Source organism: Mastigoproctus giganteus, chromosome 6 (genome assembly GCF_048544385.1).
Source record: "Mastigoproctus giganteus isolate SK-2022 chromosome 6, ASM4854438v1, whole genome shotgun sequence".
NCBI classification, from domain to species: Eukaryota; Metazoa; Arthropoda; class Arachnida; order Uropygi; family Thelyphonidae; genus Mastigoproctus; species Mastigoproctus giganteus.
In genome coordinates this window covers 204375029-204388446 of record NC_143580.1, presented here as the reverse complement: position 1 = coordinate 204388446, position 13418 = coordinate 204375029, and the positions used below count along the sequence as shown (strand labels likewise).

General features: G+C 36.3%; 1 protein-coding gene across 1 annotated transcript in view; it reads right to left on the bottom strand.

Moving 5' to 3' along the window:
• The window catches only part of Xpd (general transcription and DNA repair factor IIH helicase subunit Xpd), a 279740-nt gene that overhangs the window by 247179 nt on the left and 19143 nt on the right, over positions 1-13418 (bottom strand). Inside the window, exon 5 of the mRNA XM_090376384.1 lies at positions 2935-3048. Within this exon, the coding sequence (XP_090232510.1) occupies positions 2935-3048 (114 nt within the window). The remainder of the gene's footprint in view (positions 1-2934; positions 3049-13418) is intronic.

Here is a 13418-nt window from a genome sequence, read left to right as displayed (position 1 = left end):
AGTTTATACCATTATGGGAACTCATTGTAGTATGCGAATTGCCCGAATGAGAGGAAACTAGATAAATCCTTTCGCATCTTGGCAATTTTTTCATACATGACAATAACATTTGTCACGTATTTGTCACGATGAAAAATTCACAGTTGTAGCGTCACGTGAACTCATAGCATATAATCAGCTTTGAGATGAAAGTTCTATATCCCAGGGAAGAGTCTCCTGAAAGGTTCAATTCTCCTGACAATTTCAGGAAATTCTGCAAGCTCCTGATTTTTGTGAAGTTGGATGGAATTGGTAGGGACGCTGCTGGTTACGATATTAGCATACAGTGCCCGGTTGTGTCAAGTTTAATGGTTCACGAAGAGACTTACCCATAATGCACACCTCAATAGACAATAATACAGCTCAATCCAATTATATAATATTTAAGGCAATTTTGCAATCAATAATATTTATGACATCATCACTCAGATCACAACAATATTGTATCCAATTGTTATTTGACATTAGAGTTAGTAATAAAGTGGCTTACAGCATCAGAGACAGTCCTGGTGGTCACGGGATCAACAACAGCAAACAAAGGCCTTTGTTTACCACCACAAGGGAGAAGCAATGGCTGCCTCCATAGCTACATAATTATTGTTGTTGTTTGGTTTTTAGGAGCATTAGCAACTAAGGCCATATTGCTCCGGGGATATGCGGTGGTCATTCCCTGACCTTTCCGCATCCTCCGTATTTGGTGGTCACAGGCCGAACCCCGGCCTAATCAAGAAGTGTGTGCTGCTCCTGCCCACCCGGCTACGGAGGCGCCCTACATAATTATAGGACACAAAATTTACAGCTAGGAAAAAACTAGTTTGTAGTAAGCCAATCATCTAAATAATGACATGAATCACTAGTGCTATTCAAGAATAGTTCACTGCACCACTCAAGTTTTAAAATAAGCAATAATATCAAGGTGATCCACAACAGGAAATTGCAATGTTAGCAACAGCCAAACCTATATGGCGTTTCAGCACTGTGTTCCGTTGAAAGCAATGATGCACAGGCCGAAATTAAAATTACTCATATTTTTGAAATGCTTTAGAAGTTGGGCAAAAATAAACCATCGACAGACTCACCAACACCTAGAGAACTTGATGGGCACAATTTTAATCCAAAAAGAAGATTTTGAACCATACTGCCAGCTGCTCCAAATGAAAACACCTGCCATTCCAGTCTATTTAAAAAAAAAAACATTGACCAGTAGCATTCCCTATATCCAGTTATTGCAAGACAGTATTTTTCAAAATAAAAATACCAGAAGTCAGCTACAGTGCAATGATTTACAAAACAGTGTGAATGAGAACTATTTCACATAACAGTAATCAAAATAGTCTGGATTACAACAGCAAGTGAGCTAATGTTTTCAATCTTACTCATGTTATTCACAAAACTTAAATAATGAGAAACAATCACAAGCAATAGGAAAAAAATTATCAAAAATCAAGATAACTTGAAACTCTTTTTCTATAATGTATGTTGTTGTTGTTGTTATTTGGTTTTTAGGAGAATTAGCAACTAAGGCCATATTGCTCCAGGAATATGCAGTGGTCATTCCCTGACCCTTCCACATCCTCCGTATTTGGTGGTGATGGGCTCGAACCCTGGTCTAATCAAGAAGCGTGTGCTACGCACTGCTGCTCCTTCCCACCTAGCTACGGAGGCGCCTCTATAATGTATGTTAACCAAGGCTAACAATTTAGAGAAACTGCTACACAGTTAATAAATTAAATTAACAAATTGCATCTTCTAATCAAATAGTCCTACTTGTGGAACACAGTACAGTAATCCAAATTTTATAATCTTATAATTCTGGGTGTATTGTAATCTTATCATTTTTTGTGTATTGTATATAATATTTTAATACTATTAAAAAGTGTCTGGTTAGCATGAGATCTTTAGTAGTAAAGACAAAGCAAGGAAATGAGTTTAAAAAAAAGGTTTTAACTCATTTTTCATGAGAAATATGAAAAAGATGTCTCACATTCAAAAATCATTTGCACAATGACACAAAATTATGAGGGCATGTTAGTTGTAAAGTTACATGTTTTATTATCTTTGTATAAAGTGATTTTCTGAATATCAATAAGGAGAACCAATACCACTATTACTATATGAATTCACCACGAAATTTTTATTTATATGTGTAGGCAGTTTACCCTAAAAGCACAATACTAATCCATAATGAAACTTAAACATTTTTATCTCTACTTCGGATTCCACTTGAGAAAGTGAAGCACAAGTTGGGAACTGTATGCATGCTACATATTTGCCATATAAACCTCACTGAATGGAAGAAAGGAATGAAGAGCATGCATTCACTATGCCCATAGTATGTCAAGAACCAACCAACCGACCAAGTATAAAGAAGACTGCTATTTCTGTCTTACAAAATTTTCAGGTTTTCAATGAGCATCAAAAATAAAATATAATATAGATACATTGCTTCTACAATGAAGTCAGTCCTGCATGGAAAAAGAATAAAGACCATCAGCAGACAGCAGGTAGCCCTAATAGCAACGTTGCTAATAGGGCTACCTGCTGTCTGATTGAACCAAATAGTTCTAAAACCAGTCACAGCAGTGAGTTGAGTTTTTAATTGACAACTGATTCACATAATGAGTGATGTTATCTGATTAAAAATGATATTAGTTTCTTACTTTGGTTGGCTGCATGGACAAATGTGGTTGTTTCTAAAAGCCTAAGCCCGAGCACTATCACCATTACTGTGCAACAGCATCTCCAGACGTTTGGCTAAACCATAACCCAGAGAAGAAATATTTTAAGAAAATATTTCAATTTTTGTAATAACTAGCTGTAAAGCTTCCTTATATGAGCAGTAAAAAAAAAATCCATGATATTAAATGTAACTATTTAAATAAATGGAAAAGTTACCTCAGGATGAATACATAGGTTCTTGCGAGAACTGAGACAAAGTGCAAGGATATCAGTCTTATGAGGAGCTTCTTTTTGACAATACTTTACAAGCTTTTTTAGTTCTTCTAGTACCTAATATAAAGACAAAATATATCTTCTTAATAAAGAAACAAAGAGAAAGGAAAAAATTAAGAAAGAAATTTCATTTCATAAGATTAAAGGGAATTGTTAATAACTATTATTACTGTTTAACAATCTGAATTAAAGTTAATACTATTAATTTTAATAATTTTAAGCAGTACCACTTTTTTTTTTTTTCTTTGTTGAATTTCTCCTTGGAAACTGATTACTTCATTTAGGCATAATATTCCATCTAACAAGACTTGTTATTTGGTTTTTAGGAGCATTAGCAACTAAGGCCATATTGCTCCGGGAATATGCGGTGGTCATTCCCTGACCTTTCCGCATCCTCCGTATTTGGTGGTGATGGGCTCCTAACAAGACTTGTACTGTATTTTACATAAAGAGACATTTAACACACATGCTGTAACAAAATTTTTGTTTTATTGAAACATACTGGAAGGAACAAAGCCTTTAATCCAGTATTCTCAATTTATTAAAACTTTACTTTGGGGGGGGGGGAATTGATGATTCTTAATGAAATAGCACACCACCAACCACAAATAGCCACAATACAGGTTTAGTTTTTATTCATCATATCATTTTATTCATCCAAAGATATTGTTTAGAAATAGATGTCAACACTTGAACTATATTTAGCAGTTCAAGTGGACACATGTGAAGTTGTAAAGAACATGCTCTAATGTTTCCTCTGGCACAAAAAAAAAAATTATCTTCGATTGCCTTCTTCAGTGCAGGAATGGTTCAAGGATTCTTCTGAAACACTCTGTTCAAGATAACCCCAGAGATAAAAAAAATCAAGTGAGTTTAAAAATTAGGTGACATTGGAGGTTATACCAGTCTTTTCCCATATACCTCAATAAAATGGTTTCTAACCATTATTGAGGTATGTGGGAAACTTTTGTGCATGCTGCACATGCACAAAAGTTTATTTTTTCTGTTGTTGGTGATAAGTAATTTTGCATTGTTGTTTCTTAAATTTTTTTTTTTAATAAGATCTATAAAATTTGCTTTTTTTGTTCTTTTTGAAGAAATCAGCATCAAAGACTGCAGAAATGCTTGTTGAACAGCTTTATCAAGAGGTAGGCATATTTAAAAGCAGAAATGCTTTAAAAATGGGCATGATATCATTGTGGATGATGCAAGATGTGGGAGACAAGCACATCAATAAATGATGAACCTATCTCCTTCACTTGGAGGGAATGAATTAAAAATAGTAGAGGAAGAAAAGGATTTTAGGTCAGGTTTCGAGCAGACATGAAATTCTCCATGTAATGCAGACAAGTGACAAGGTGGAGGGAGCCATAATGTCCTGTTGACAATTCAGTAAATAAATGGGTCAGAGATATGAAATTATAATTTTTTGCTGTAAAATAATTGCAAGAACATGTTTGAAATAACATGTCCAGGTAGCCATGCTTAAAAAAAAAAAAAAAAAAAGATAATAATCTTCTCAGAAAGGTCCAAAGATGGCTCAAGTTTATCTGACATCAATTAGGTCTAAACCTTGAACAGTACCTCTTAGTTGGTATAAAAAGCTTAGCAACTTTTATGATTAGTTCTTTGAATGCTTCCCATTCAGAATTTGAAATTGGTAATATCATCAATTGGTCCCACCAAAAACAATTTAAAAACTAAAGCAATTATAGTCACCTTTGCAAAAGTTAATTTTCCTTCCCTTTACCACTGATAGTAGTTATATCTTGTGGTTTTATCTAGTAGTTAAACCTAATTAAATCCCATGTCAAAATATAATGATCGCCACTACCTAGTGTTTCCTTCCTTTATCTGGAGCTTCTTAATGCATAGAGCAGTGTTTCTCGACCTTTGTTGAGAACACTGCTCTATGCATTATATATATATATATATATATATATATATATATATATATATATATATATAATATATTATAAATAAAAATTATAAAAAAAATATATATTATAATATTTATAATATATATAATATTTATTTATATACATATATTTACAAACTGAAAGTTAATTAACCTTATTTCTGTTGAGTATACTTAAAGATACACTTATTTGTTTTAAATGCTTTTAATGTTCTTTTCTGAACATACAGTACATGAATTGCATAAAATTTTAAATAAAAGAAATTATCTGAAAGAACATACGTGAAATTTAAAAGAAAATATGTAAAAAATTAACATATTTAAATATAAAAACAAACAAATATACAATTATAACATTTTAATCAGTGAGACGATTGGTTTAATGGAAGGCTCACAGTTTTTTAATAGGAAGATTTATTGTGGATAGACTTACTCTCAGCTCCTCTTCTATCGACTTTAGTCTCTCTCTCTCTCTCTCTCTCTCTCTCTCTCTCTCTCTCTCTCTCTCTCTCTCTCTCTCTCTTTATTTAATCTCATTTAAGTGGAAAACCCTGTATCGCACAAGTAGGAAGTAGGAAGTGGGAAATGGCAATAAAATTCTAACTGCCTTTTCGAAATTCATGGATATTAATTTTGAATTTTGCAAATATTTTAATTTGTTAATATTATTAGCATTATTAAAGTGAATTTCCAGCAACTTGTCACTACAGATCTCAGCCAATTCTTCTTCCTCTTGCAGATTAATTCTAATGTCGGAAGGTTTCTTGTTGCAAATAGGTTTCTTACCCATAAATATTTTTTGGTATCAAAGGATGGAAAGTAATGCTCAATTTTTGTTTTTAACAGCTCTAATGTTTTGCTTATTACATTAATTATTTTAATATAATTCGTTCTGGCAGTCAAAGGAAACATTTCTAATTTTCTGTCATTTACATATTTTTTCCATATACAGTCAGTCCTCGTATAACACATGTTTACACTACACGAATTCGATCATACACGATTTATAAATAGGGGAACGATATCGTATATAACACGAACCGAATTCGCTTATGCACGATTCACCTTTGTGTTTACAAGAAATGGCAGTCGAACGCGGAATCACCCCAACTGAACGCAACACGATAAGAATGAAGAGAAGATTCTGAAAATGTATTTGTTTTTTTATATCAGTGAAGGGGATTTCACCATAATAAAGTAAAAACCCACACAATTCCAGCTATCGGTATTATCGCAAATGCAATTAGATCGAGTTTACTACCAGTTTATAACAATTCCACCAGCAGACACGCAACTGGAAATTGTTTTTATTGTTTTATGGTAGTAACCCCCAGAAATGTGCTTTAGTAAAATGTGAGGTGTTAATAGTGTATCTCTGCCTTTACGGTGTTGTTTATTCAGTTGCTACACGTGCGCAGCTTTGTTTATGTGTATCAAGTGCCTCACTTTGTAATTGTGCTTTATTCCCTAAAAATGAATAAAATACTTAAAAGGTGTGAAAAGGAAGCGTCCTGGTGAAGACACTGCAGATTCAGAGAGAAAAAGAAAAGCAATATCGATAAACAGAGGCGGACTGGGTCAAAAATTCTTACCCAGGAAAATTTGTAGTGGCCTCATACTATGGTTTATGGCCAAAATCACACCAGCCTCCGGCCCACAGGGGTTTCCCCGGTAAGGCTTATGGCCAGTCTGCCTCTGTCGATAGAGAAAAAATATGAAATTGTGAAACACTGAGCAAAATGAAAGACCATGTGATATTGCAAGTGCTACAGGCCTAAATGAGGCAACGCCGAGAATTAGAAAGATGCATAAAAACAACTTTCATAGCATGAACAACTCAAAGTGTAATTAAAATCCATTATATCAAGACACAAAGAATTGGAAGAGATGGAACAGCTGTCATCTGTTTTGATAGAAAATCAAACAAAAAGCAAGTTTGCTTACGATAGAAGCAAAAGCATTAGCAATATTTTTTTATGTAATAGTCGTAATAAAATACGTAAGTATTTTATTATGATAATTTATTGTGTTTAGTAATGTTTTGGTTACAAATGTGTGTTCAATCTTGGGTGGTCGGCACCTAACCCTATTTTTCCCATAGGGCCTGTTGTTTATATTGCACGATTTTGCATTGCTGTTGTTGTTGTTTTGGTTTTTAGGAGCATTAGCAACTAAGGCCATATTGCTTCAGGATATGCGGTGGTCATTCCCTGACATTTCCGCATCTTCCGTATTTGGTGGTGACGGGTTCGAACCCCGGTCTATTCAAGAAGCATATGATAGGCACTACTGCTCCTTCCCACCTGGCTACGGAGGCGCGATTTTGCATTGCACGAGGGTTTCTAGGAACACAACTATCATGCTATACGAGGACTGACTGTACTCAACTTTTCTTTAAAGGTGAATAACTTGTCAGTAGAAGTGAGTAAATTTTCCTCTGAGCCTTGCATACTGATATTTAATTTATTAAGCTGTGCAAATAAATCTACTAATTTACAGCACCAAATTTCATCACAAAATACTGATTTCTCCAGTGAAAAAAATATGAGCATTTCTTCACGCAACTCGTTTCCTTTTCCTTTCAGCACATTTCCTTTCAATAGCCACCGAACCTTAGTATGCATTCTTAAAGAAAAATGATCAGACTCCCAGTTTCTCGCATAATTTTCCAAAAACACATTTTTTGTGGTCTAGTTTTGATATAATTTACTGTTTTAACCGCTTGAACAAGTACAAGTTTTAAATTAGGTGCAACTGTCTTCGCTACTAGAATTCCTCTGTGTATGAAACAGTGTGTTTGTAATAATACAATATTTGAATTGCATTGTTTTACTAAGTTTACAAATCCTTTTAGTGCTCCTGTTGTCGTGGGAGCACCGTCAGTACAAATGCCGACACATGACTTCCATAAAATACCAAACTTTTGGAAATAATTATTCATTACTTCAAAAATATCATGGCAGGTTGTTCTTTCAGTAAGTTCATCACAAAAAAAAAAAAAAAAGATTAATAATTGTGTCGTTTTCGATAAACCTGACAAATGCTATAATTGCGATTTCCCACTAATATCTGTAGAATTATCTACTTGCAATGCAAACAGTTGCCCAAAATTATTAATATTTCGAACAACTTGTTCTTCAACATCATTGGACATTTCTTTTATACGGCTGCTAATTGTGCTGTTTGAGAGTGGTACAGTCATTATTTTTTTTCCAGCTTCCTTTCCCAAAATACTTTTCACGATTACCCAACATGCTGGCAAAATTAGACTTTCTGCAATCAGGTGAGATTTTTTCTTTTTTTTTTTTTTTTTTTTTTTTTTTTTGCTACCAGTTAAAATTCTGTGCCTTGTTTTCTAGTAGAGGTCTATAGTCTTTTAAAATATTCCATAGTTTTGGACGATAATTCTCGTGTTTCGTAGAAAAATGACGCTGCAATTTACTGGGCACCATTGATTCATTCGACAATTTTAAACCACATATCACACATAAAGATTGAGGACAATCTCGGGTACCAGCACATGAAAACCCCATCACAAAATAATCATCATCGTATTTACAACAACATGTTTTCTTCTGTTTTGATGTTGATGGTTGCTAGTTTTTGTTTTGGTCATTTTCTCCAAGCTTGTTGTTATCAAGTTGCCTCTTCTGATCTCCTTTCACTAAAAATTTGTCCATTGCTAATAATCTCTAAAAAAATTAAAGTTACTTATAGAAACTAATACAGTTAATTGAAAATACCTGTTCTATACGAATTAACTGAATATTAGCATTAGCATTAGTAGAGGCATTTGATGCAAGAAAGCAAGCTTATGCAGCATCAGCCAAAAAAAAAAAAAAAAAAAAACCACTTCCACTTCACCCCTCTGTTCATTCAAAATACCTGTCCAGCTGCGCCTAAAACTTATTTAGGCTATCAACCTCCACCACATGGGAGGGAAGTCTGTTCCACCAACCAACCACCCGCTGGCTAAAAGCAAATTTCCGCACGTCTATCCTACATCTGTCTTTCCTCAATTTGAATTTATGCCCTCTCAGGTGATTTTTCTGAGCTAGAGGAAGAATCCCATCAGCATTGAGCATGCTTAAACCATTCAAGGCTTTATACACCTCTATCAGATCACCTCGCTGGTGCCTAGTCTCCAGACACTTTAATTTGCAAAACTTAAGCCTTTCTTCGTAAGAGCACCCCTTTGTTCCATTCACTAATCTTGTTGCCCTTCTCTGTACTCGTTCCAGCAGCTCTACATCCTTCTTGAAATGAGGCCTCCAGACCTGTATACAGTACTCTAGGTGTGGCCTGACCATCGCCTTATACAATGGAATAATCACCTCCTTATCCCTGCTGGAAAAATTCCAGTATATCATTGACAATACTCCATGAGCTACTCTTGCAGCCCGTTGCACTGCTCAGAGAAGTTCATATCTGCCTGCACACCCACCCCCAAGTCCCTTTCATTCTCTACCACTGTCAGTGTTGTACCACAGAGTTGATACGTTGCTCTGGGGTTGCTGTTTCCCATGTGTAGTACTTTACATTTGTCAATGTTAAACTTCATTTGCCACCTCTCAGCCCATCTGCTCAACCTTTCCAGATCCTGTTGCAGCAGCATAGTGTCAGTAGTGTCCTTGACAACCCTGCCAACCTTTGTATCGTCTGCAAACTTGGACATTAAGCCCGATATACCATCATCAATATCATTTATAAATACAGAAAACAATAATGGACCCAACACTGAGCCCTGAGGGACTCCACTAATAACATCAGTCCACGATGAGCAGTGTCCATTGATTACCACTCTCTGTCTTCTCCCCCTCAACCACCCCTTTATCCATAGCAGCAATTTGCCTCCAATGTCACACTGCTCCAATTTGTGTAGCAGTCTTCCATGTGCAACAGTATCAAAAGCCTTTCTAAGATCCAAGTATATAATATCAAAGTTATTCCCTGCATCCAGTTCTTTTGTGACTGCATCATAGTATCCAATCAAGTTGGTCAGGCAAGACTTCCCCTTGACAAAACCATGCTGTGTCTGAGCTATAACTGAAGTCTTGTCTAAATGATCCTGCAGTGCTTCTTTAACCAGTGCCTCCATTAATTTTCCTGGAACAGAAGTTAAGCTCACAGGTCTATAATTACTTGTGTCAGCCTTTGATCCTCCTTTGTGAATTGGGGTCACATTTGCACATTTCCAGTCTATGGGTACCTCCCCTGAGTCCAAGGAAGCTCTCATAATTATGGCTAAGGGTTTGCTTACTTCCTTTGCTGCCTCCTTTAATATAACTGGATAGATCCCATCCACCCCGGGTGCCTTTCTTGTGTTTATCTTCAACAGTTTCTCCTCCACTTTACTCCCAGTTATTTCAAGATTCTGTAGCTTACTGCTAGAGTTGAATACACCTCTGGCATTCCCCTCGCTGAATAACTCCTCATGTGTGAATGTCGATGCAAAATATTCATTTAGTTTGTTAGCTACCTGAGCAGGATCATCAACACTTGACCCATCAATATCAAGTGGACCAATCTGATTCATCCCCTTCCTTCTAGAGTTTACATAAGTAAAGAACTCTTTGCTGTTTTTCTTTGCATCCCTTGCCAAGGATTTCTCGTAATCTGCCTTCGCCTGCCTAACCTCCTTTGTAACTTGGTTGCATATCAACTTGTATCTAGCACAGGCTTCTGTGTCATGTGTTAATTTGTATGTATCCCATGCATTTTTCTTCTCTGTCATATGCCTCATTAGTTCATCTGACATCCATTTTGGCCTAAACCTTGAACAATATTTCTTAGTTGGTATGTAAAGCCTAGTAGCTTCCAAGATAAGTTCTTTGAATGCTTCCCATTTTGAATTTGCTGTTGGTAACACCATCAGTTGGTCCCACTGTATAGAATTTAAATACTGTCTCAGTCCATCGTAGTCGCCTTTACGGAAGCAATAACCCTTCCCTTTACCCCTAATGGTAGTTACCTCTTTGAGTAAATCCCACTTCAGCACACTGTGATCACTGCCACCTAGTGGTTCATTTATCTGCAGATTCTTAATGCATGAAGAATCACTGCTGATAATCAAATCAAGAGTATTACTCGCTCTAGTTGCCTCCCGAACATGCTGATGTAGAAAACAATCATCCAATAAATCCAAAAAAGCCCTGCTAGTGTGTGAGTAACCAGCCCCCAAAATCCAGTCAATATCTGGGAAATTAAAATCTCCCATTATAAGACACTCTGATTTACTGGCCCACTCTATTTCCCTGTACAGTTCCTTATTATACTCATCAGAGTCATTAGGCCTATAGCACACTCCTACTCTCAATTTTGATCTCCCAATGTTTATGTCACACCAAACTGACTCCACACTGCACTGTCCAGCAATGTCGACTGGCTTCACTTCCTTGGTTTTTATGTGTTTCTTAACTAATAGCATAACACCTCTCCCCTTCCTATCCTGTCTATCCTTTCTGTAGACGTTGTACTCCCCAAATTACAGTTCCGCATCCCTTATATCTGTGTGACACCACGTCTCTGATATCCCAACAATATCTGCCTTCGATGTTTTGAGCAATACCTCAAATTCATCTAATTTATTTACTAAACTCCTAGCATTGGTGTACACGCAAGTATACCTGCACCTGTTTCTATTCTTAGCTACCCTAACACAACCCATGTGTTTACTTGTACTGCAATGGCTCCCAGCAGTCTCTGAAATACCATGCATCTTGTTTTTCAGGCTTCTGCTCATTCTAATAGAAGCAGTGCAAGAATCTCTTTCACCTCTGCCAGTGGCTACTGTCAATCTATTGGTCTTTGTCTCCCCCCAAGCTAGCAGTTTTCCGACCCACCTAACACTGCCTCGATAGCATCAGCAAATATTCTTGCACCCTTTCTATTTAAGTGTATCCCATCCCTGTAGAAGCAATCTCTCCTGTTAATATGATGTTTTAGAGATATAAAAACACAAAACGTACTTTAAAAATACAAAGGAAATTTCTTACTATGCTGCTTACAAGTTGCGCTATACAACTGCTGGGTGCCTGGATGAGATTTTCAAGTGATAAGAATGGCCGAATAAAGGTAACTACTAGGAATCAAAAGGTGAATAAAGGATCAAAGGTGAACAGATGTACTAGGAATCAAAACGTGACGCCACATTGACCCCTGGAAGGGGCTAGGATAGGTGCAGCATAAATAAACAAATTTTTTATTTGAATTCATTTTTATTATAAAACTTAGATTAATTAAATTTTTTTTATTTACATTTTCCACAGCACACCTGAAGCATACTTGTGGCACACAGGTTGAGAAACACTGGCATAGAGGATCCCAGTCAAGAGCTTTCTGTTGTTGCCTGTCTAACATGCTGGTGCAAAAACAGTCATCCCATACATCCAGAAAAGGCGTCTCCGTAGCCAGGTGAGCAGGAGCAGCAGTGCGCAGCACATGCTTCTTGATTAGACCGGGGTTCGAGCCCGTGACCACCAAATACGGAGGATGCGGAAAGGTCAGGGAATGACCACCGCATATCCCCGGAGCAATATGGCCTTAGTTGCTAATGCTCCTAAAAACCAAATAACAAACAAACAAACATCCAGAAAAGCTCTGATACTGTGTGAGAGTTACCTATCCAAAAGTTCCAGTCCATATCATGAAAATTAAAATCCCCCATTATAAGGCATTCTCATTTGCTGGTTCACTATATTTTTTCTGTATGGCTGTTCATTATACTCATTTGGCCTATAACATATTCCTGATCTCATTTATTTTCCTACTGCTTATGTCAACCAACTGACTTAACATTGCACTGGCTACCCAAATCAATTGGGCACACTGCATTAGATTCTATGTGCTTCTTACCCAAGAGAAATTTAGCCATGTATTTGCTGGTCCCAGCAAATGCATGGCTAAATTTGCTGTATGAATTCCCCAAGGCTAGCAGTTTTTTCAACCCATCTAAGACTGCCTTGACAGCATCAGCAAATATTCTTGCATTCTTTCTATGTAAAATGTATCTCATCCCTGTAAAAACAGTCTCTCCTGTTAAAGCACAGAACATGCTGGGAATAATTTGATGCCATAAGCCTTGAATAGTCTTTCCAGGGGCAAAATGATTGACAAGGCTCCCATCACATACTCCCTCCTATTGTGTCTGGGCAGAATTCCAAAAACTTAAAAATTTAATTCTAACTCAAGACTTGTTTTCAACATCCCCTACACCTGCTAAGTGTAGAGCAGATCTTCCATTCTTAATATCATTTTGTACCAATGTATGCAACAATATCACTTTTTGTGGCCTTAAAAGATGTCTGCTCTACAATTACTAACTTTTGTTCCTAATATTAATCATACTAATACTATGATCAATACTAATGATTTTTTGATTGACTGATTGATATTAACCACTTTTTCCCTTTAACTCATCCATTTGTGTCCTAAAAAGATAATTGTTCTGATATCACTAATTTTTTGCTTCTGGAAGACACTGTTCCTATTCTACCTATCCTTGTTACAC